This window comes from Mixophyes fleayi, chromosome 8, assembly GCF_038048845.1.
Source record: "Mixophyes fleayi isolate aMixFle1 chromosome 8, aMixFle1.hap1, whole genome shotgun sequence".
NCBI classification, from domain to species: domain Eukaryota; kingdom Metazoa; phylum Chordata; class Amphibia; order Anura; family Limnodynastidae; genus Mixophyes; species Mixophyes fleayi.
The window spans coordinates 106,530,170-106,555,429 of NC_134409.1; the positions used below are offsets into that span (position 1 = coordinate 106,530,170).

The following is a 25,260-nucleotide window of genomic DNA, read 5'->3' on the forward strand; positions in this document are numbered from 1 at the left end:
CGCTGTCTCCGAGTTCCAGAGCTAGCAAACCTTATCTTAACCCCTGGGCCAATCTTGATAATGGGCTTCGCTGTGTATTCTATCAACCTTTCCTCCAACTCCATCTCATCAGTATCACTACCAGATCCTGCCTCTGTCATCCATTCTCCTTCACAAAAACAGGGTGTCCTATAAAAAAATGAAAACAAGAAAACTCCTGGAACAGAAGAAAAACAAAAATCGCCACTCCATTGCTGGTAGGATAGTCTGGGCAATGTCCTTGGCTCAGGTGTCTTGACTGCAGGCTTTATGTTTCCCGGAATAGGTTTACGAGTGACAGACCAGTGTCTCTTACTTTCTCTGGGCTACTGACTTTTCTGCAGTGGGTGGAATGGACCCAAGTGTCTCTTTCTGCGACCTTAAGAGATGTGGTACTGGTCAGCAACACTTGGTACGGGTCTTCCCAACGGTCTGTTAAACAACCTGAGCGTAAAAAATTGCAGATCATAACATATTCCCCAGGCACAACATCATCACAGTTCATTTCTGACATACCAGGTGACAGCATTTTTAGTTTTTGTTGTTTTAGCTGTCTGCCATTTATATGAGATATTGCACAGTCACTTCTTTATTACACTTCAAGTCGTTTTGTAGAATTAGGATCAAATGAGGTTGTCGGCCAAACAGTATCTCAAAGGGGGACAGATTAAGAGGAGTACTGGGAGTGGTTCGGATGCTATGGAGTACTAGTGGCAAAGCTTTTGACCACGCCAACACAGTTTCAGCCATTACTCTCTCCACCTTACCACTGGCTTGTGGTTGGTAAGGGGTGTGAAGTCTGCTACTGATTCCCATAAGCTTACACATGTTCTGGAAGATATCACCAGTAAAGTGGGTACCCCTATCACTTTCTATGATTCTAGGGATACTGTATCTACACACAAATTCCTGAACAATTTTCTTTGCAGTGACCACAGAAGTGTTAGTTGCTGCTGGATATGCTTCTACCCAACTGGAAAACACATCAATACACACTAACGCATATTTGAACTTCCTGCAAGGTGGTAATTGGATATAGTCAATTTGTATTACCTGAAAAGGGCCATCAGTAGGAGGGATATGGGTTGGCTCAGTTGGTATAGTTTTCCCAACATTTTTCCTCAAACAAGTAAGACAGGACATTGCCTTCTTACCGGCCTGAGAGGAAAAGCCAGGTGCACACCAGTATGCGCTCACTAGTTTGCACATACCTTCTTTACCCAGATGAGTAAGACTATGTGCTGCCTCAGCCAGGCTTGGGTAATATGCTCTTGAAGCCACGGGCCTACCTTGTCCATCTCTCCAGAGTTCCGAGTACTCTTGACCACATCCCTTCGCCTTCCAGACCGCCTTTTCCTGTAGGGAACACAAATCTTGTATTTCAATCAATCTCTGCATGTCTAATGTCTGAAAAACCATTATCGTTTCTGTCAATACAGTTATAGGTTGCCCTGCTGCCCATTTAGCAGCTTTGTCCGCCCTGTTATTGCCCAATGACACCAGGTCTTCTTCAGATGTGTGGGCTTTACACTTTATGATGGTTACTGTCTTGGATAACTGTATTGCTGTCACATGTCCTTTTATGTGTTGTGAGTGTGCCACTGGCATGCCTGCTGCTGTCGTAAAGTTTCTAAGACGTCAAAGGGCCCTGAAATTGTGCACTACCCCGAAGGCATACCTAGAGTCAGTATATATTTTAGCTGACTTACCCTTTGCCAACTCATACGCTCTGCTTAATGCTACTAGTTCGGCCACTTGGGCCGAGTGAGGTGGGCCAAGGGGTCCAGCTTCTTTAACATCCCGATTGTCTACAGCAGCATAACCAGTACATAGTTCTCCCGTCTCAGTCTGTCTATGACAACTCCCGTCTGTATAAAACGTAAAATCTGCATTTTCTAAGGGGGTGTCACGTATGTCGGGCCTTGCAGTAAAGGTCTGGTTCAGATATTCCATACAATCATGCGTATTAGTATTCCTTCAAAACTCATCCCAAGCAGGGTCTCCTCACCTCCCATCCTTTGTGCATCTCGAGGCACATATGGAAGGTATGTAGCTGGATTTAAGGTGCTACATCGTTTGATGGTGATGTTTGAGGGTGCCATCAGAGCTAGTTCCAATTTTGTGAAACTAGCTGAAGAGACATGTCTGGTTTGAGCTGAATTCAACAGAGCTGATACCGCATTAGGTGTATAGACAGTTGAATCATGTCCTTATACTACATCCTCACTCTTACTTACCAGAAGAGCAGTTGCTGCTACACTTAGACATGCTACCAGTCTGTTAGCGTCACCATGTTTCTGAGTGAGGACACCTGCTGCACAGCCATCAGCCTCCGTACAGTATAACTCAAAGGGCTTTTCATAATCAGGTATTCCCAGTGCAGGTGCTCTAGTCAGACTATCTTTAAGATTAAAGAATGCTTGCTCTGACTCCTCTATGTGTATGACACGTTCTGGTTTTGAGGAAGATACTAACTCCTGCAATGGTAATGCCAGAATAGAAAAACCTGGGATCCAGGATCTACAGTATCCACACATCCCCAAGAAGGTATGGATTTACTTCTGGTTCTGTGGCAGAGTCATGTGTTGTATTGCCTCGATTCTGTCCGTAGTCAAGTGTCTTAGCCCCTTAGTGAGGCAGTGTCCTAAGTATTTAACCTTACTCTGACATGGCTGTAACTTGTCCTTCGCAACTTTGTGCCCTGTTTGCGAGAGATGAAGTAACAACAATTTAGTATCATGTAAACATGACATAAACGAATCAGAGCACAACAACAAATCGTCCACATATTGAATCAGAACAGACCCTTTGCTTGGTTGGAAGGATTGTAAACAGTAATGTAAGGCTTGGGAGAAAATACTGGGGCTGTCAATGAACCCCTGGGGAAGTCTAGTCCATGTGTATTGCACCCCCCTATAGGAGAATGCAAAAAGGTATTGACAGTCAGGGTGAAGAGGGACTGAGAAGAAGGCAGAACACAGGTCAATGACAGTAAAGTGACTATCAGATGGTGGAATCTGCATGAGGATGACAGCTGGATTGGGAACTATGGGGAATTGGCTCTCAACAACTTTATTAATTCCCCTTAATTCCTGGACTAATCTATAGCCCCTTCCCCCATTCTTCATCACAGGGAAAATGGGACTATTGGCTGTGCTGGATGAACAAATTAAAATCCCTTGTTGCAACAGCCTCTCAATAACAGGATACACCCCTAATTCCACCTCCGGTTTTAAGGGATACTGTGGGATTTTTGGAGCTATCCTACCACTTTTTAGATTTACCAACACAGGAGCTACATTTGCCATCAATCCAGTGTCCTGTCCATCTTTGGTCCACAGGGAACCCGGTATTTCCAGCAACATTCCCTTTACCTGAGATGGACTTTGTTCTATAACGGTAGAGTGCAACATTAACCCTTGTGGGGTGTCCAATATATCCTGTACCTCATGTGCAACTTTCTCTGGTATTTCTAGAAATACAACATCAGGGGTACAGTAAATGACACATCCCATTTTGCACAACAAATCCCTTCCCAGCAAGTTAGTAGGAGCCACTGCAGCCAAGAGAAATGAATGCTTGGTATGCAGCGGCCCGATAGTAACTTCTGCGGGTTTAGTTAAAGGGTAATGTAACACTCTTCGTTACCCCCATAGCTGGAACAGTTTTGCTAGTTACCTGTAGATTTAAAGGAGAGGTTATCACTGATCTGGCCGCCCCTGTATCTACAAGAAAAGTTTGTTTACTACCAGCTATGTCAACTATCATTGTAGGTTCTTCCCTCAGACTGTCAGTTAAACTCACTGGCTGTAGACTACAGGTTTGACCTGACCCCTAGCACTGACTGTCACTTTCCCGCACAGCGTTTGCTGCTATAACATGTGCGGGTAGGTGTGAGTCTTCTAACCTATGTGTGTTTCTCCTTTGTGGGTATCTATGTGTTCCCCCTCTAGGTGTCCTGTCTCTTTCCTTTCTGCAATCTTTCATGATATGTCCTTCATTGCAAAAAATAAAAACCTCCAGGTAAGCCCTCTAGAATAAAATAAAAAAAGAAAACAAAAAACACTCACTACACTACCTGTCCTATACACTGCTGAGACAAGAAGAAAAGACACTGAGCTGCCTTATATAGGGGCCAGGTGGGACAAAATTATTCCTGTCTACACTAGCTGATAATTAACCCACTGTAAGGGCTGCCATGGAGTAGGGAAAGGAAAACGAAGTTACCTGTAGGATCGGGATATAAAAGGGGAGGAGAAAAGACTTAAGATTTTTTTTTTTAATTCCTAAAAGGAGCCTGTATAGGCCATGCTGCAGTGTTCCCTCAACAGATTCAGAAAAAAAGGATTTAATGCAAGTATAATATATATATTACATAATATAAAATTATATTATATTATGACCAATATAAATACATTTCGCCTCTGCAATATGCTCAACATTTTTTAAAACTTTTTATACTTAATGTCCATATAATAAATATGACCCTCTTATGTATAACTTTATGAATTATATAAGAATTATTTTTTAACAAGCAATGTTTTTATTATTCAAATAATGTATTTATATATTCACAGAATTCTGAAACTTTTATTACAAAAATATAATTATTGAATGCATCATTATGGAAGAAATTGATATTTTTTTAATAAAAAACCGCAATGCAATATTTATCCACATAAAAAAAACTCTTTATTTCCACATATGTTAACATAAAGTATTTGATGTTTTTTTTTCTTTTTACAAACATATATAATCATTAAATCAACAAATTACTAATGAAATGTAGATGTTACCAGCCCTCTACTGGTGAATTTCAGTATAAAATGTCTGGCAAATGATATTACTCATGACCGCCTACCGAAGAAGCACATCTCATTTGTGAAACGCGTATAGTACTGCGGAAAAACTTGTGGAATGCAGGAAACCTCTTCCTGACAGCTGGTCTGTGTACCCTCGGAGCTCAGTAATCACAGTACAGACACCAGAGAGGACTACACTAACACAATATTGTTAACTATTAACTTTAAGCGTGTTTACACTTTTTGAATTGTTTAATAAACTACTCTTAATTTTAAGTACCCCAAAAAGTGTGTTTGTTACAGTCAATGTTTTTTACAGTTGATGCTTAATTATACTTTGTAACAGAAAATATCCAGAGTGTAGCACCTGTTTTTGTTTACTGTAATGCGCAAAAGAAATGGTCGGGAAGTCTTGAAATATTGTGCAAAATAAACACAGTACTGACACTGGCTATTGTGTAGATTAATGGAGAGTATCATAATATTGATTCGATAACTGATTGGAACCAGAGCAACAGGTGCATCTCCACAAGGGATAGCCAAATACCAGCACTGATTCAGCCCAAAGCCATAATGAATAAAATTGTAGCAATTTTTCTAAACAAGTTTAATTCATTGCTTGATTACTACTTTTCTTTTTTCTTAGAAACATAATAAATTCCTATAAAACACACAAAACAAAATAGGAAAATAATCATTTGACAAACTAAGTACATTTGTCAATAAAGGATAATAAATAACTGGCAACATCTGAAATATGCATCTTGGCTAGACCAGATCGGCAACTCTCCTCTGGCCTGATGTCAGTCCTCAGAGTCGGCTACTTCTGAAACTATGGTCAAGGGCAAACTAAATATAACATATTGACAATGGTCATCAAGATATAATATGCCTTAGATAATACCCACAAAAATCTAGTATGCCATTGTTTAATACTCGGCAAGAAAAATAAATGCCAGCGATAATGCCCATCAGTATGAAATATGCCATATACCTGTATGAAACCTACTATCAGGACTAACCAAAATCCCAGAATACAGTCACGATAATAGTGACAATTGCAAGAGGCTGCCATTAGCCCTATCTATGAAAAAGTGACAAGCTAAATATTTTGGCCTCCTGGGCCTCACCAACTGGGCTGTAATAATATTCCCTGGTAACGCAATATCTCGGAGCCATGTCCCAGCTTTTAGAACTCGATGCCCATTTCCTGCTTCCCATGACAGTAATTGTAATGCTGCAATGTTCTGCAATAGCAGATTGCAAGAAGAAGCACCCTGATACAAGTCATCTCTTTCCAGTAAATGGTATTTTGGGAGCATTGCTGGAGTAGAAGGAAAGGGAGAATATTTCCTCTGTAGTCAATTTGGTCCTTATACAGGGATTACTGGAGGGAAAGGCTGGTCATGTGTCAGTGTGGCGAAGACCAGAGTGTCGGGGGAGGGGGGGGGTAGAAGCAGGTTGAGGGCCAAGTGGAAACATCACCATGAAGATGGTACATCAGATAAAGTGTTCTCTCTCATCTTGCCTGGATACATACAGGGGAGAGATGACTAAGCCCTTTCCACCCTGGGCATGGCAAATAAGGAACTTCCCATAATAGGGGTGTTAGTATCTTAATGGAAAAGTCAACAAGAATGTCAGTAAAAAATTCTTTATAATGTCCTGCCTCAGAGTGGTAAAGGAACGGGCACCCCAGGGTCATTTCAAGAAATACAGGCTTTTTAACTATTTGGCAAAACATCTTGATTTCAATAATACTGTATTAAAATAAGGGTTTATTTTTGTCATTGGAGAATTAAAGATAACTTTTTTGCTCTACTGTCTTCTGAGTCCAGCCGGGCTCAAGTCTGCCTTCTCCTAGACACGACTCTTCAACTACACCTTGGGCACCCTGTAAATGCACAGCTCTCTATATTAATGTGGAGTGAGCATGCGCAGGACGTCAGTACTTGATTGGGAGTGAGTGGGTGGGATTGGCTTCGCTTCATGCAAAGCCCATGCTCAGCTATTAGTATATTGGGCGAGTTCTATCATGGAACATCTTGGGGTGAATGGAAAGGAGTAGGAGTGTTATGGTGATCATTCTTTCCCCTCTATGTTACAACATATACTTAACTATAAATAAAAAATGTTCCCATGGTCTATGTTAATATTTCAGCAAATAACTATGCTCAGTGGTCAGCCTCCACTAGACTGAATAAAATGAAGTATACTTAATTCAGGTGAACCTACAGGGATGCAGTTCATAACAAGCTCAAGACTCCATTAGCATACGCAGGTCTGAAAGCTGGTGAGCAAAAATTCAGTCAGAGATTACTTTGGGGGAAATAGATGGTTAGTTTGGTGTACACCATGTAAAATGTAAATATGGGTGTGGCTATGCACCAAAGTGGGCGTGATCATCAATCTTCTATCCAGCAAAGGCTGCTATGGTCTATACAGCAAATTACATTATCATTAAATCCAGTAAGTCTCATCCACTGCACACAATAGGAGGATGAGTCCTCATTTTCCTAACCTCAATATATAGCTGTATACCAAGGCTTAGATTAGAGTGATATTGCTAAACTAGGAACATGGGAATTCATCCTAAAATGTGTGGGCATAAGGCATCCAACAACCCCACTGCTAGCCAAACATTTCAGATTTCTCATTGCCTAGACCAGTGTTGGCTAACCTGTGACACTCCAGGTGTTGTGAAACTACAAGTCCCAGCATGCTTTGCCAATATATAGCAGCTTATTGCTGGAAGGGTATGCTGGAACTTGTAGTTTCACAACACCTGGAGTGTCACAGGTTAGCCAACACTGACCTAGACATATCCCCATTGCCAAATATATCAAACAGAGGTAGTCCACTGCCAGCCATATTATTGCACAGAGATACCCATCTTCCTCGAATTGCTGCCCATAATGATTATCCCCTTGCAATATCCCCCTCTGCTGGTCCCTAGTGATTTACCCGATGACACAGTAAACATGCTCCTGGTATATCCACACTGTCTAAAGTTTCTAGGGTCAATCTGGGCTAAGAACACTTCTGTGCATTATGTAGACAAGTGCTCACAGTCCTGAATGACCCCACAATCTTCAGACAGTAGGCGACTGATCTGAATGGCCAGTATCATTCAGCACTATAGAGTAGATTTATCAAACATTCTAAAAAAGGAAAAGTTGCAACCCATCAGATTCTAGCTATCTAGTACATAGAAAATGCAAGCTAGTCTGGCTCCAATTATCCTTTGTAGAAGGCTTGATAAATCTACCCCTATGATTGCCTAGCCCACAGTAGTGGTAAAAACTAGAGCACCCATCATAGCTGCTGTACCTTTTAAGAGGCCAGAAAGATGTTATTCAGCTGTGCAGCGTACATAGTATGTTTCATGAAGTACTGTACACGGAAGCCCATTTCCTACCCATAATGGTATAAATATCTAAAACTTTACTTATACATGTATTTCCATTTGTTTTACCTCATTGAGGTCATTTTCGATCAAACATTTCTACCCAAATTTCTTTTTAAACAGGGCAAATGGGAGCGAACATGGAATTAACACTTTCTTCTTGACATAATATTTTGTGTACAACAAATTAATTGATACAGATTGAAAAAAAAAGTGGTTAAAAAGTACAGTACAGTGAACAAAAGTTTTACATGAGTAAAGTGAAAAAAAAACCAACCAAAAAAACACTTTCATAATTGTGTAACTCATTCTAGTAGTGAAATAGTAACTGACCTTTATACAAATGGCGATTAATGTCACCACAGATTCACAAATAGATTTTCCATTTAACTAAGCATATACAAAAGCCAAGCAACTGTGCATCAGCATTTTTCAAGACGTGTTCAAACCTCTCAGTTGACATAGGCTGTACTTGCGGGGCAGTAATACAATGTACAGCAAGCACACTGAAAATACAGGCGTCTCTGGGATCGATTTCCTCACCTCCCACATTCACAGCTCAACACAATGAGAATTATACATGCAGACATCCCACATTTTGGACTTTTAAGTGCTGTGCATACAGTCAGAGTGGAATTACCAGAGAGATCTGGATAAAACAACAGAATTCACAGATACAGCTCTATAAACAAAAAAGAATTATGAACCATAATTTGATCACCTGAATGGTCTATTGTGAAGACGTCTTTGCTGATGACACTTATGTAGTTAAAATTCAGCATAACACTGTTGTGCATAAATATGCAGCAATGCAAACACACAAAATAAAACCAGTTTAAATAACCTTAAAGGAGAACTCTAGACAATCTTATACAAACAAAAATCCCACCACCCCAAACTAGTAAAAGCCCCGGTATGCATCCAATTTGCGAGGCACTCACTTAGCCAGCACTATTCTCCAATATGTATTGTTTGAAGAATTTGGAGCTTACAGCTTCTGACACACCCACTCAGGATCAAAAATCCCCAGGCTGGGTGGTAAGTTGGGTGCTGGGAAAGAAGACCCCGCAAATGTTGGTGTCCTAATGGCAGGACTTTAAAATCATAATGGGCTTTCCTTTATAATAAGGTGGTGCCCAAAATCTTCCTTTAAGAAGCAGCCTGGCTCTAAAAGTAATATTGAATATATTATGCTCTGCCAAATTTGAACAAGTCTGTTGTAAAAAAAAAAATATAGTTATTAAGAAACTATTGGCAGGACCAAAGTACACTGTAGTGTTTTTTTCTAATGAAAATAAAATGTGGGGGGGGGAAGCTTTATAGCTACAGATTCCTGAGAAAATACTGCTCTTCATTGCTTTGTGGCATAGTCCTGTATTAAGAGTTCATAATATTCCCAGACTGGTCATCATCCTTCACATGACTCCATCAGCCTCTGCGTGTCTCCTGATGGGGGAAAATTTCCCAGTAGGGTCAGGAACGTACCACTTCTCCCAAATCTCAGAGTATGAGGCTGTTCGTCCCCATGGTTTAAAATGTCCATTCCAATGGAGGAGTCTAGCAGCATTCACAAACTGAAGAGAATAACGCTTCCCAGTACTGGAACCTTTAACAAAGTTAAGTCATTGGCATTAAATACAGATAGGAGGAATGTTCCTCTATTCTAAGTAAAGAAGAGATAGGAATCCTGCATAGAAATAAAAAATTGCCAGTCTTCTATAATATCTATACAAATGTCTATAATGTCCATGTAAAGCTCATTACTTGCAAGTGCTAAGGGTAATTCTTGTGATGGTAAATTCCTACATTTTTCTTAGAATTCACAAAGCTGGCGTATGCTTTGGCGTAGGCCCTTACAACTTACTCTGGAAGTGTATTTACGACTGAGGAACTTCCCCACAAAATAAATGAGGACTGCTATGAATACATAGTACAAGAATGTCTGCAAAGTTGATTTGCCTCTGTGAATTCAATTTTACCCCCTTTAATGAATTTTACAGGCACTGGTGGAGGGTTATAAAAAGTACAGATGCAGCCGTTTTCCAGGGCCTAGCCAACACAACGGCTTAGTCTACTGTGTGTAAGTGATGGGCATCCTTTGATACAATCTTGTTGGTACAATTATGTACAGGGTGATTCAAAAGTCGCAGTCCACCCTTTTATTTCAAAAACTCTACAGGAATTGGGCCGATTGGCCGATTTCAAGATGGCGCCCATGTTTGGTACATACCGTAAAAGATAGACCACGTCACCCATACCTTACTGGAGTATACAGGTTTCCCAATTTCCTGTAGAGTTTTTGAAATAAAAGGGTGTACTGCGACTTTTGAATCACCCTGTATTTGTAGGAACATTGTCCAAGCAAGAGATGGAATTTGTGGATGTAATAGTATAATATGAAGCCAGGCGACTGTTGGTCTGATTACCCACTGTGTGATTAAGCTTAAGGTCACCATAGTAGCTTCTGCTTGTGATTCAGTGAGGATCTAGATAAAACAAGATGGAATACGAGTGCGGCAGTGAATGAAAGGACAGAACAGAAAAATAGGTGGCCTTAGGGTTTAACACGGTCTTAATTTGCCAATATCTACCAAACTATCTTGAAGAAACACCATCACATACTGTGAACACTCCCCTTCTAGTGTTCAGATAGTAGTACTTACCTAAGTGTCTGATGTGCCACATTGGATCAATACTAGAGTGCAATTTGTAGAAAACAATGAGAAGTGGAGGCGCTGTGATACTGCCAGCCAAGGTCTTACTGTATAGTTCTTCCCTGAAAGCAGAGAAACAACTTATGTCAACATCTTAATGTACAACTCTCACCGTTTTACTTAAGGCTGAATTTCTGATAGGAAAACTGGGTTGTGAACATCGAATGACACCCGTGAAATTTACATCTGGTCCTACTAAACAACAACTGTACCCACAATCCCACTGTTTTACCGAATTATAGATGCACAGACTTACTTTTACATTTATTAATCGACAACTGTACATGTGCTGCATTTTACTGAAGTACAGCAGTATACACATTGCCTTACTGATCTAGATACATTTACAGTCTCAGTGTCCTTTTCAGCTGCAACTGTACGCCTTCTCTCAGTGTCTCTTTCAGCTGCAGCTGTACGCCTTCTCTCAGTGTCTCTTTCAACTGCAGCTGTACGCCTTCTCTCAGTGTCTCTTTCAACTGCAGCTGTACGCCTTCTCTCAGTGTCTCTTTCAACTGCAGCTGTACGCCTTCTCTCAGTGTCTCTTTCAACTGCAGCTGTACGCCTTCTCTCAGTGTCTCTTTCAACTGCAGCTGTACGCCTTCTCTCAGTGTCTCTTTCAGCTGCAGCTGTACGCCTTCTCTCAGTGTCTTTCAGCTGCAGCTGTACGCCTTCTCTCAGTGTCTTTCAGCTGCAGCTGTACTCCTTCTCTCAGTGTCTCTTTCAGCTGCAGCTGTACTCCTTCTCTCAGTGTCTCTTTCAACTGCAGCTGTACTCCTCTCAGTGTCTCTTTCAACTGCAGCTGTACTCCTTCTCTCAGTGTCTCTTTCAACTGCAGCTGTATGCCTTCTCTGTGTCTTTTTCAGCTACAGCTGTACGCCTTCTCTCAGTGTCTTTTTCAGCTACAGCTGTACGCCTTCTCTCAGTGTCTTTTTCAGCTACAGCTGTACACCTTCTCTCAGTGTCTTTCAGCTACAGCTGTACACCTTCTCTCAGTGTCTTTCAGCTACAGCTGTACACCTTCTCTCAGTGTCTTTCAGCTACAGCTGTACGCCTTCTCTCAGTGTCTTTCAGCTACAGCTGTACGCATTCTCTCAGTGTCTTTTTCAGCTGCAGCTGTATGCCTTCTCTCAGTGTCTTTCAGCTACAGCTGTACGCATTCTCTCAGTGTCTTTTTCAGCTGCAGCTGTATGCCTTCTCTCAGTGTCTCTTTCAGCTGCAGCTGTACTCCTCTCAGTGTCTCTTTCAGCTGCAGCTGTACGCCTTCTCTCAGTGTCTCTTTCAGCTGCAGCTGTACGCCTTCTCTGTGTCTTTCAGCTGCACGCCTTCTCTCAGTGTCTCTTTCAGCTGCAGCTGTACGCCTTCTCTCAGTGTCTTTTTCAACTACAGCTGTACGCCTTCTCTCAGTGTCTCTTTCAACTGCAGCTGTACGCCTTCTCTCAGTGTCTTTTTCAGCTACAGCTATATGCCTTCTCTCAGTGTCTCTTTCAACTGCAGCTGTATGCCTTCTCTGTGTCTTTTTTAGCTACAGCTGTACGCCTTCTCTCAGTGTCTCTTTCAGCTGCAGCTGTACGCCTTCTCTGTGTCTTTCAGCTGCACGCCTTCTCTCAGTGTCTCTTTCAGCTGCAGCTGTACGCCTTCTCTCAGTGTCTTTTTCAACTACAGCTGTACGCCTTCTCTCAGTGTCTTTCAGCTACAGCTGTACGCCTTCTCTCAGTGTCTTTCAGCTACAGCTGTACGCATTCTCTCAGTGTCTTTTTCAGCTGCAGCTGTATGCCTTCTCTCAGTGTCTCTTTCAGCTGCAGCTGTACTCCTCTCAGTGTCTCTTTCAGCTGCAGCTGTACGCCTTCTCTCAGTGTCTCTTTCAGCTGCAGCTCTACGCCTTCTCTCAGTGTCTCTTTCAGCTGCAGCTGTACGCCTTCTCTCAGTGTCTCTTTCAGCTGCAGCTGTACGCCTTCTCTCAGTGTCTCTTTCAGCTGCAGCTGTACGCCTTCTCTCAGTGTCTCTTTCAGCTGCACGCCTTCTCTCAGTGTCTCTTTCAGCTGCACGCCTTCTCTCAGTGTCTCTTTCAGCTGCAGCTGTACGCCTTCTCTCAGTGTCTTTTTCAACTACAGCTGTACGCCTTCTCTCAGTGTCTTTTTCAACTACAGCTGTACACCTTCTCTCAGTGTCTTTCAGCTGCAGCTGTACGCATTCTCTCAGTGTCTTTTTCAGCTGCAGCTGTATGCCTTCTCTCAGTGTCTCTTTCAGCTACAGCTGTACGCCTTCTCTCAGTGTCTTTTTCAACTACAGCTGTACGCCTTCTCTCAGTGTCTTTTTCAGCTACAGCTGTACACCTTCTCTCAGTGTCTTTCAGCTACAGCTGTACGCCTTCTCTCAGTGTCTTTCAGCTACAGCTGTACGCATTCTCTCAGTGTCTTTTTCAGCTGCAGCTGTATGCCTTCTCTCAGTGTCTCTTTCAGCTGCAGCTGTACGCCTTCTCTCAGTGTCTCTTTCAGCTGCAGCTGTACGCCTTCTCTCAGTGTCTCTTTCAGCTGCAGCTGTACGCCTTCTCTCAGTGTCTCTTTCAGCTGCAGCTGTACGCCTTCTCTCAATGTCTTTCAGCTGCACGCCTTCTCTCAGTGTCTCTTTCAGCTGCAGCTGTACGCCTTCTCTCAGTGTCCTTTTCAGCTGCAGCTGTACGCCTTCTCTCAGTGTCTTTCAGCTGCACGCCTTCTCTCAGTGTCTCTTTCAGCTGCACGCCTTCTCTCAGTGTCTCTTTCAACTGCAGCTGTATGCCTTCTCTCAGTGTCTCAGCTACAGCTGTACGCCTTCTCTCAGTGTCTTTTTCAACTACAACTGTACGCCTTCTCTATGTGTCTCTTTCAGCTGCAGCTGTACGCCTTCTCTCAGTGTCTCAGCTACAGCTGTACGCCTTCTCTCAGTGTCTTTTTCAACTACAACTGTACGCCTTATCTCAGTGTCTCTTTCAGCTGCAGCTGTACGCCTTCTCTCAGTGTCTCAGCTACAGCTGTACGCCTTCTCTCAGTGTCTTTTTCAACTACAGCTGTACGCCTTCTCTCAGTGTCTTTTTCAGCTACAGCTGTACACCTTCTCTCAGTGTCTTTCAGCTACAGCTGTACGCCTTCTCTCAGTGTCTTTCAGCTACAGCTGTACGCATTCTCTCAGTGTCTTTTTCAGCTGCAGCTGTATGCCTTCTCTCAGTGTCTCTTTCAGCTGCACTCCTCTCAGTGTCTCTTTCAGCTGCAGCTGTACGCCTTCTCTCAGTGTCTCTTTCAGCTGCAGCTGTACGCCTTCTCTCAGTGTCTTTCAGCTGCACGCCTTCTCTCAGTGTCTCTTTCAGCTGCACGCCTTCTCTCAGTGTCTTTTTCAACTACAGCTGTACACCTTCTCTCAGTGTCTTTCAGCTACAGCTGTACGCCTTCTCTCAGTGTCTTTCAGCTACAGCTGTACGCATTCTCTCAGTGTCTTTTTCAGCTGCAGCTGTATGCCTTCTCTCAGTGTCTCTTTCAGCTGCAGCTGTACTCCTCTCAGTGTCTCTTTCAGCTGCAGCTGTACGCCTTCTCTCAGTGTCTTTCAGCTGCACGCCTTCTCTCAGTGTCTCTTTCAGCTGCAGCTGTACGCCTTCTCTCAGTGTCTTTTTCAACTACAGCTGTACGCCTTCTCTCAGTGTCTTTCAGCTGCAGCTGTACGCATTCCTCAGTGTCTTTTTCAGCTGCAGCTGTATGCCTTCTCTCAGTGTCTTTTTCAGCTGCAGCTGTATGCCTTCTCTCAGTGTCTTTCAGCTGCACGCCTTCTCTCAGTGTCTCTTTCAACTGCAGCTGTATGCCTTCTCTCAGTGTCTCAGCTGCAGCTGTACGCCTTCTCTCAGTGTCTCAGCTGCAGCTGTACGCCTTCTCTCAGTGTCTCTTTCAGCTGCAGCTGTACGCCTTCTCCCAGTGTCTCTTTCAACTGCAGCTGTATGCCTTCTCTCAGTGTCTCAGCTACAGCTGTACGCCTTCTCTCAGTGTCTTTTTCAACTACAACTGTACGCCTTCTCTCAGTGTCTTTCAGCTACAGCTGTACGCCTTCTCTCAGTGTCTCTTTCAACTGCAGCTGTACGCCTTCTCTCAGTGTCTCTTTCAACTGCAGCTGTACGCCTTCTCTCAGTGTCTCTTTCAACTGCAGCTGTACGCCTTCTCTCAGTGTCTCATTCAGCTACAGCTGTACGCCTGCTCTCAGTGTCTCATTCAGCTACAGCTGTACGCCTGCTCTCAGTGTCTCATTCAGCTACAGCTGTACGCCTGCTCTCAGTGTCTTATTCAGCTACAGCTGTACACCTGCTCTCAGTGTCTTATTCAGCTACAGCTGTACACCTGCTCTCAGTGTCTTATTCAGCTACAGCTGTACACCTGCTCTCAGTGTCTTATTCAGCTACAGCTGTACACCTGCTCTCAGTGTCTTATTCAGCTACAGCTGTACACCTGCTCTCAGTGTCTTATTCAGCTACAGCTGTACACCTGCTCTCAGTGTCTTATTCAGCTACAGCTGTACACCTGCTCTCAGTGTCTTATTCAGCTACAGCTGTACACCTGCTCTCAGTGTCTTATTCAGCTACAGCTATACATATATTCATTTCAAACTATATAGCACAGCTGTAGGTTAACAAAAAATGCTCAACCTCCTGTTATTTTTATTTTGTTGGATAATGCAGACCTTTTGCTGTATATAAGAAGAGCACCAGGTCCAGCACCTAACTATTTTGTTACAACTATATATTCTGAGTGTGGTGGCACTCATAAGTGTTGACAGTTTGCATCCTGTTTTTCTGTGGAGCACTTAAGGAAGTTGCTTTTGTTTATATAGTGCGCACTATGGAACATTGTTAAAAACATCCACACTAATATGGTTAATGACATCTTACTGAAAATGAGAACTAGGGGCCTGATTCATTAAGGATCTCAAATGAAGAGGATACTCATTTCAGTCTCCTGGACAAAACCATGTTACAATGGAAGGGGTGCAAATAAGTGTTCTGTATTACACATAAGTTAACTACTGACTGTTTTTTCATGTAACACACAAATATTTGATAGCTTATTTGTACACTGAAATTTAAAGTTGATATTTGTGTGTTACATGAAAAAACAGTCAGTATTTAACTTATGTGTAAAACAGAACACTTATTTGCACCCCTTCCATTGTAACATGGTTTTGTCCAGGAGACTGAAATGAGAATCCTCTTCATTTAAGAACCTTAATGAATCAGGCCCTAGTTTCTTAGAATTATAATTTGGTGTCTCAGTAAAGATTAGACTTCGCACAAACAAAACAAAAAAACAAACAAAATGATGACAGTGACCCAGTGTAATAAAGTAACTTCATTCATATCCAGAGCCATTGGAAAAGGCATTGAGATCTCATTTGTTCCATCAATTTGGGACCAGAAGCAAATGGTTATGGATTACTGGGTGTTGACTATATAGTGAATCCAGGAGATGAGAGCACACAATACACCAAGACAATGTACTCACAACATATCCAGTTCCATCCATTTCTCAAGTTGCCTGGTAATGTTCTGCCTCTTCCACTCAGTAAGATTCGCTACAAAGACACCGGGATTGAACGAGCAGGTATTAGCTTTCATGCCCAGCTTCCGAATTGTTTCTTTCTTGTAGTCAAAATATCCAATGTAATTATACTGAAAAACAAAGCATCATTTTATGTGTGTGCATATATGAATCCAACAATAATACTATCTTTCTGCCCCCTGTGACAAGATCAAGCTGCATGTAGCCTGCTTGCATCAGATAGTGATTAAATTATGTACAAAGCTAACACCTGCAGAGAAGGTAACACAAAATTTAGACGAGATGGTGCTAAAGGAAACATGTCTTCTAGTGCACCAATGTTTAAATCTTATTTAACCATAAATTAATTAAAAACATACACAATTAAATAAAGTACATCTGTACTGCCTACTAATATGCGCTCCATAGCAATCCCTCCAGGAAGTTCCAGTTGCTTACTCTATAATGCATTTATTTTCTAACACAAAATCCAATTTGAAGTGACAGAACAAACAGCCCCACCACTTCATAGCAGTATCTGTTTCCAGAGGAACCAAACTCAATATTATGCCACAGGCATAATAAATTAAAGCTCATAGGTTCTAAGCTGTATTGGCAAATATTAATGTCAAAATATATTGCACTTGTTTGAAAGTGGAATTATCCTATAAGATCTTGAATTCTTTCATGTTTTCTTATGTAGCCCATGTGCTAAACACAAACATTTAAATATTTCGGAAATTATTCTATTTTATTAATGCCTTTATGGAGCGAATGTTACAGAACTGTACACAAGACTTGAAGTGAGGTCTCACTAGTGACCTATAAGGTGGCAATACAATCCTTTGTTCCTAAAACACCATCTTAAATAACTAAGGGGGTAATATAGAGTGGAAGGCAAGCGCATATGCACATCATAATTATTTGTCTCACTGCGCATGTGCACAAATTGCCCCAGTATTTGAGATGCATGGATCTAATACTACCATCCCTTGCACTTCAAGAGACAGATCAGGTGCGGCCACCAGCAAGTGCAATACAGTAACCTACACCTAAGTGGGTGCAAGTTTTACACTTGGCATGTAAGTTTTAACTTGTGCATCAGTTACATACATGTATATAGTGGAGATGCACCTATGGGTGCACCTCCACAGGGCAACTCTAAATATGTGAGCGCATATTTAACTTGCATCTGTACATTTTTATGCAGGTGCAAATATGTAAACCTACATTCAGCTCTAAATCCCACGCTAAGTATTCTACTCTTTAGTAGACTGCTCGCTAATCGTCATCTCATATTAGTTGGCAAGTGATTATTGTAACATTTCATTGGCATTTGTAATCCCCTTAGTGGGTGAAACAAACCACATCCACAATAATTTTATGGGTTTTAATTAAACAATTAAATAACGAATACTCTTATTGAACAAGATGTACATAAAACAACTACAGAATGGTACACAGAACTACCAAACATAAAAAGGTACATGAAACTACCAAATATGGAAGAGTGAACCCAACTACAAAAATATGAGATTATAATTAACGTGAAATAAGTTAGTGAATCTAGATTCATACATTTTGAACATACGTGTAAAACAGCCATTAAAGATGGCAGCCAAGCACTGTCAATGACAGCTTGGGGGCCCAGCCTTGAGGCGAGGAGCAGTTTATTTTCATTTCTGGCCTTACAATTGCAGCATACAGTGATCATGTGGTAATGTGGATTGCATGGTGCTTTAGCCATAAAGGCAAATCCTGTGACTTCACTAAGACATCCCCTTAATAACAGGATGTTCCAGAATCTATAAATGCAGCCTATGCCAGGCTGCATTTATAGATTCAGGTAAATTGTGGAAGGAAGCCCACACAGACAATGGGAGAGCATACAGGCTGCAGAAAATTAGTGTCCTGGTTGGAATTTAACCTATGACCACAGAATTATGTGGCAACAACGCTAACCATGTACAATAGTTAAGGGGTTAATCTACACAGATTTAGAAAAACATTTTCAAGTAATGGGTTAAAAAAGGAATAATCTAGGACGCTACCATATAGCCCTTGAGTTATATTGCAACTTTTAAATTTTTTAATGTACCATGCACACAGACATACACCAATTAGCCAAACATTAAAACCACTAACGAGTGACATGAATAACATTAATTATCTCGTTACAATGACACTTGACAAGGGATGGGATATATTAGGCAGCAAGTACAGCCAGTTCTTGAAGTTAATGTGTTGGAAGCAGGAAAAACGGGCAGGCGTAAGGATATGAGCGAGTTCGACAATGGTCAAATTGTGATTGATAGATGACTGTGTATGCTGTGGCTAGTACCGACCAAAAGTGATCCAAAGAGGGACAAATCGGTGAACCAGTGTTCACGGGTCCCCAAGGCTCACTGATGCCTGAGGGGAGCGAAGGTTAGCACATATAAAGAGCTACTGTAGCACAAATTGCTGAAAATTTAATGCTGGCTATGATAGAAAGGTATCAGAACACACAGTGTATCGCAGCTTGCTGTTTATGGGGGTAGCCGTAGACTAGTTAAGAGTGCCCATGCTGACCACTGTACACCACTGAAAGTGCCTACAATTGGCACATGAGTGAAAGAACTGGATCATAGACCAATGGAAGAATGTGACCTGGTCTGATGAATCATATTCTCTTTTACATCATGTAGACAGCCAGATGACTGTGCATTGTTCACCTGGGGAAGAGATGGCACTGGGATGCACTATGGGAAGAAGGCAAGCCGGCGGGGGCAGGGAGATGCTCTGGACAAAGTTCTGCTGGTAAACATTGGGTCCTGGCATTCATGTGAATGTTACTTTGTAGACCAAGTGCACCCCTTCATGGCAACGGTATTCCCTGATGGCAGTGTCATGTTTCAGCAGGATAATGAGCCCTGCCAACTGAAAATATTGTTCAGTAATGGTTTAAGGAACATGACAAAAAGAGTTCAAGGTGTTGACTTGGCCTCCAAATTCCCCAGATTGCAATCCAATTGAGCATCTGTGGGATGGGCTGAAAAAACAAGTCAGAGCCATGTAGGCCCCACCTTGCAACTTACAGGACTTAAAGGATCTGCTGCTAACGTCTTGGTGCCAGACACTTTCGGAGATCTTATGGAGTCCATGTCTTGACGCGCCACAGCTGTTTTGGCGGCACGAAGGGGAACAACACAATATTAGGCAGGTGGTTTTAATGTTGTGGCTGATCGGTGTATATATAGAATCTCATCAATCGATTATTCTAGGAAACATGGTCATACCTGATTTCCGGCGCCTCTGACAAGGTATTTTGATGTAACTGAATCACAATCTTCAGAGAATGCTGCAGCATATCCCACTTTTATTGGGGTTTTGTAGAGTTCTAGAATGTCACCTATAGAGAATATAATTTTTCTATTAAATTCATAAAGTTTAGTTAAAGCAGGTGTGGAGGGATTCTTTGCTTATACAATCAATTTACATCAAAATTCCAGAAACAAATGGAAAAGTGAGGCTTGTGTTGATAGTAATCTTTGGTCAAAGACATTTTGTTCAATGGAGTTTAAAAAAGCACAATACATTATCTATAACCTGTAGCATATACAACAGTGAAAGGTATTTACCCTGTTACAGAAATGATCAGTGTAGGTACCCATCTGAATGAGGCATACGTGCCAACTTTTTATTGTCCCCTCCGGGATCTCCTTGAGGGGACTGTAAAGCACAATTACAGAGGGTGGTGGAGCAATGCGATCTGTGTCATTTTGGCACCGCTCCCCACAACCCAATGCTGTGATAACATCATTTCACTGTGGGGACAGGGACTAGATGAAGTGATTCCCGACTAATTGCATCATGGAGGTCCCCATCTCGCCCACTTCTCTAGGAAGTGGGCAGGATGTGGAAGAATTGCCTACTCTTCCAGGAGTCCGTGACACCTATCCGGAATTCAGGAGTTGACAAGTATGGATTGAGGTCACCTTGTCGCTGTAAACAGACATTTACAATTTAATCAAAATGAGCATTGCCCTCATGTTTGCTTTAGATATTATATAGCTATATTAGAGAATCTAATACACAAATGTTTTTTATTGTGATTAGTAGGTCCTTAGCGTGCTCCGGCATTATTAAAATATTCACAAATAATGGGCGCTAAATGACAGGTTTTTGCACTGTTTACCTCATGTGTGATATATTTATTTTGCTAATAACAAAGAATAAGAACTTATTTTTTTTAATAAATGCACTCCTGTGTCTATACAATAGCCCAGTTATAATCATACTAGGTGGGATACCTTGCACAATGATATCATCATCAAGATAAATGATTTTCTCTACTCCAGGGACCAATTCGGGGAGGTAGAATCTTGCAAATGTTAACTAGAATGAGAAGATGAAAAATGATGTAATGATCTAAGCGGAGCACTTTATAAACATATATTAAAGTATAGTACAGTAATACATTGTGAACATTTACTTACAGGTTTCACACCCACTTCAACTCGAACTTTCCCATCAAGGACCTGAGGATTAAAGTCTAGAATTTTATACTTGACACTTTTAAGCTTAGTGTCACTAAGCCAGGTCCTATAAAGACGAAAGGAAGAAAAAAAAAAAAAAGTCAAATGTAAATTAAAATCTTCATGAAATTATACAGGAGAAAATGAGAAATTCTGAATTTGATTTTGCTTTCATGATGGAAAGAAACCACAGTAAACAGTCCATCCTGGTGGTATATATTAGAAAAATGCTAACATACATAGGCTGAGTCTGTGAGAGTTTTTGGGAGATCTCTTAAGAGCTTATTTATGAATCCCTAAACTATGTGGAAACTGCTTTTTCCACATAATACTCTAATGGGACTGTGATCTGAGCAATTTGAACAAGTTCTGAAAAGCTAAGCATTAGCCAATCAATCCTACAGGGAGAGCATTGAGGTAGAGGGATCTTCGGGTCTCTCACCGCAGTTTACCTACTCTCCCCTTCAATCACTATCGCAACATGTCTCTGCGCATGCGTGACTTTAGGTCACAAATGCACAAAGCCACTTTGTGATAGTGACTGGACAGGAGAGACAGACAATAGGAATTTTCAGGTAAGTGAATTCATTGACAAGACAGCCTCCTATCAGATGCTCTGTCCCGGGATGATGCTTTTTAATGCTTACAATAAATCATTTGTCATCGCTGGGATGAACATAACAAGATAAAACCCAATTAATTAATAAACAGGCCCCTTAATAACTACAGATATCAGAAAAGGGTAAAAAGAAGTCCAGTTTTGGGGCTATTGCTGGCTCTTAAGAATAAGACACTCCACATTATATAAAGCTGTATGCCAGAGGTGGAACTAGCAAGCTGTGGACCCCGGCGCAAGGAAGCAGGGAGGAGGGAACCAGGGCCCACAGCTTGCTAGTTTTGCATGCAGCAGGCCCCATTATCTTCATGGGCCCTGCTGCACCAATGGTAGTTCTGCCACTGCTGTATCTGCCAAGGGGTAATTGGAATAGAGCGATGTTCTGCAGATACCTAGAGGGAAAGCTAATAATTGGATTTTTTTTTTAGTACCAGAAGAGAATTCTGTGGGGGCAGAACTAATGTATGAGGTTTTGGAGTATATATAAATATATGCTCAGTTCTTGTTATGAATAGCAAAATGCGCCTTGGCTGGTAAATCACCCGATATCTGTCTAAATTCAAAACTGCATCAGTTATTGTGGTTGCTGGGTTTAGACTGCAAACAGTAATTTACCTCTGACAAGCAATAACAGTAGCAGATGTCTAATAAATATAACAGCCCTATCCCACATTTCCAGTAGCGAAATACCTCAAATGTTCCTTGGTATCATTCATGGTGACAATGTAGAAGACGACATTGGACTTTGTGTTGCTGGAAATACTATTTATCGCAGTTATGACCCCTCCAAGTCTACTTTCCACAGCGGTGATAACCACAGGAACCTCCACACTATTCCTCTCATCAGATACACTCTCAGGAGCCTCCGGTAGGAAATCAACATGCTGAAATAACAAAGGACTGGAATCTGGAGGGGGAAAGTCCACACGTGTAAATATTGTTTTGAATGAACAAATGGAAAACTTGTGAAAAAGATCATATACATTGTGGTAAGATTATCAGTCACATTCATTAAAGTAGCAAAAATATAGGTTACCAGTCATGAAAGAGTTTTCTTTTATCTTTTACATATACTTTCTGCCAGTTTCAATGATCGTACACGTGCATGTTTAGCAAGGACTACTTGCATACCGCATCTCTGTCAAATTTACCATTATTTTTCATATATATGGCCAAAAATGTATGTTAGCTTTACGTTATGCTGAAAAGATGCATATTATGAAAACCATAGTCATTGCACTAAATTCAAGAAAGATCATTTGACTACAATTTAAGACATTTCAAAGTCCATTCTTCAGAGAAGGCTACGAATCATCTGCCAAATTCAAGGAAGATCTTTTCATTTTAAAAGAATGGTTGCATGTCAGATTTCATCACATAAATAAACCTTCTTATGTGAATATGGCTTTATATGTGACTTAACGTGTAGGTAAGAATTGCAAAGTCTTGGTGAAATCATTTAAAGCAAAGTCACACCGGTTTCCATGAAACTGGCGGTGGTATTTTAGGGCCCGATTCATTAAGGATCTTAAATGAAGAAGATCCTTATTTCAGTCTCCTGGACAAAACCATGTTAAATGCAAGGGGTGCAATGAGTGTTCTGTTTTGCACATAAGTTAAATACTGACTGTTTTTTCATGTAACACACAAACACTTGATAGCTTATTTGTACACTGAAATCTAAACTTGATATGTGTGTGTTACATGAAAAAAATGTCAGTATTTAACTTATGTGCAAAAGAGAAGACTAATTTGCACCCCTTGCATTGTAACATGGTTTTGTCCAGGAGACTGAAATAAGGATCCTTTTCATTTAAGATCCTTAATGAATCAGGCCCTTAGTTCTTGGACAAATGTTGACAGATAAGTAAGTTCCTGAAAACTCCAATCACCTGAACTTTGCCTTTTCAAGAAATCGCTCAGGCCCAGTAGATTGTGGTGCAGGATGAGGAGGAATACCACTGCTGCCAGCAAGATTATTACGATATTCACTGAAAAATAGAAATACACAGTTGTGAATTAGAAAAGTGGTAAACTCACCACAGATGATGGATATGGAGCCTGCCAAAATGTGTATGATCTAATAAGCTTGACTAAACTGTGCTTTCTCCAAATATAAACAGGTTGTCAAGCAATAATATTTCTGTTTTGACTCCAATAATAAATATTACATTTCAATCCCACCATGTTTCACATCTCTATATCACATCTACATGCACTGTTCTCTACACTCATCACTACTCTTACCTGTTAGAGAACATTGTTACCTAGAGCTAATATATAATCCCAAACAGGCAGTGGCAGGCAATACTAACATTAACATTTTTAAGTAATGTAACAAAATTAGCATTGCATTTTTAAAACAGACATTAGAAAAATTAAGATTTTACCAACATAATAGTCTTGGTAAACAGTGTGTGTTAATGTTTGGTCAAACAAAAATATGATTAAAAATAAAATTAAATAATATGGTTAAACTGCCATTAAAAACTCAGTAATCTTTTGCTTCATTTTTTTTTTTTTTAAACAATTCCAAATTAAGACCTTCCACTATCAATCTATATAATAAAATTTACTGAAAGCAATTTAAGTTATTTAATTTTTTTTTTTTTTTTTTACCTTTGCGACATGTCATTTTTTCATTTATCTTGGTTAGTTTGTGACAACTTTTCCAATCTGCAACAAAAGAAACTCTGCTGAGAGTGTATTACCCTTTTCAATTATATAACATAAATGTGGCCCAACTCCAGGACTTTATCAATGTGGTCATAATGAAAACATTTTCATATTATTTTTATGGAAACAATAAAAAAAAAGTCTGCTCACTTTGATTTGCCAAGAGCAGATTGGCAAATCATACTAGGCAAAAGAGATGTGCAAAAAAAGATTCCAAACACCCAGTATATGATCATAGCTCCTCAGATCCATTCACGTGAAAAGTTCCCAGTTCATGAAGCATGCACAAAATATCAAATACACTGGCACATTGTTTATCAATGTACAGGTAGTTCAGAACTAAAAGTGGGTCAGGGAAGAGATGAACACAGGCTTTTATTAACTAGATCTCGGTTTACCATTGAATGCATGTCATGTAATGTAATCAATTACACTTTACAGGAACTTCTCACTCAATGCACAGAAGATCACGATTCTAAAATATAGTGTAATACATTGAAAACATTAGAATGTAGTTATGCAAAACAATTCCCAATATTAACTTGGTAGCCGACCACGAGTTAGAGGAAGGGTAACAGTATTGGAAGAAACATATAATAATACTGCATATGGACGTAATATGGAGAAGAGACACTGTCGGCGTAAATAGATGATTAAATAAATATACCGTTATGTACATACATACTGTATATACAGGACACTCGCTGAGCGCAGAAAGGTTCCACCTCCCAGCATAGATCTACATGAAGCCAAATTGCCAACTCAACATCTGTTCTAAGCCACAAGCTGGACACACCCCCACTCCCGTCACATGATCAAGACAACTCTAAGCACATGATCAGGGAGAAACAGGAGAATCACGTGACTGAGGCACCGATCTACATCTTTAACAGGGCAGCTCTGTCCCAAACTATGAACTGAAGTACGAAATCTTAGTACTACAAATGTGTTTCAAAATACTAAAC

At 40.9% G+C, this 25,260-nt stretch overlaps 1 protein-coding gene across 3 annotated transcripts; it reads right to left on the reverse strand.

Moving 5' to 3' along the window:
* Positions 1-4,687: 4,687 nt before the first annotated feature.
* GLT8D1 (glycosyltransferase 8 domain containing 1) lies at positions 4,688-25,118 on the reverse strand. Of its 3 annotated transcripts, none has more exons than XM_075183098.1 (10): positions 24,981-25,118; positions 24,239-24,295; positions 23,512-23,610; positions 22,310-22,526; positions 20,965-21,070; positions 20,779-20,863; positions 19,765-19,877; positions 16,451-16,617; positions 10,890-11,002; positions 4,688-9,832 (listed from the first exon to the last, which is right to left on the reverse strand). In XM_075183098.1, exons 2-10 carry the CDS (start codon positions 24,252-24,254, stop codon positions 9,642-9,644), a joined length of 1,107 nt encoding a protein of 368 aa, XP_075039199.1. In that variant the 5' UTR covers positions 24,255-24,295; positions 24,981-25,118; the 3' UTR covers positions 4,688-9,641. The 3 variants fall into 3 exon arrangements, with proteins under 3 accessions (XP_075039199.1, XP_075039198.1, XP_075039197.1); XM_075183097.1 differs by having other exon boundaries at positions 24,977-25,118; XM_075183096.1 differs by having other exon boundaries at positions 24,963-25,118.
* Between the last annotated feature and the right edge of the window lie 142 nt (positions 25,119-25,260).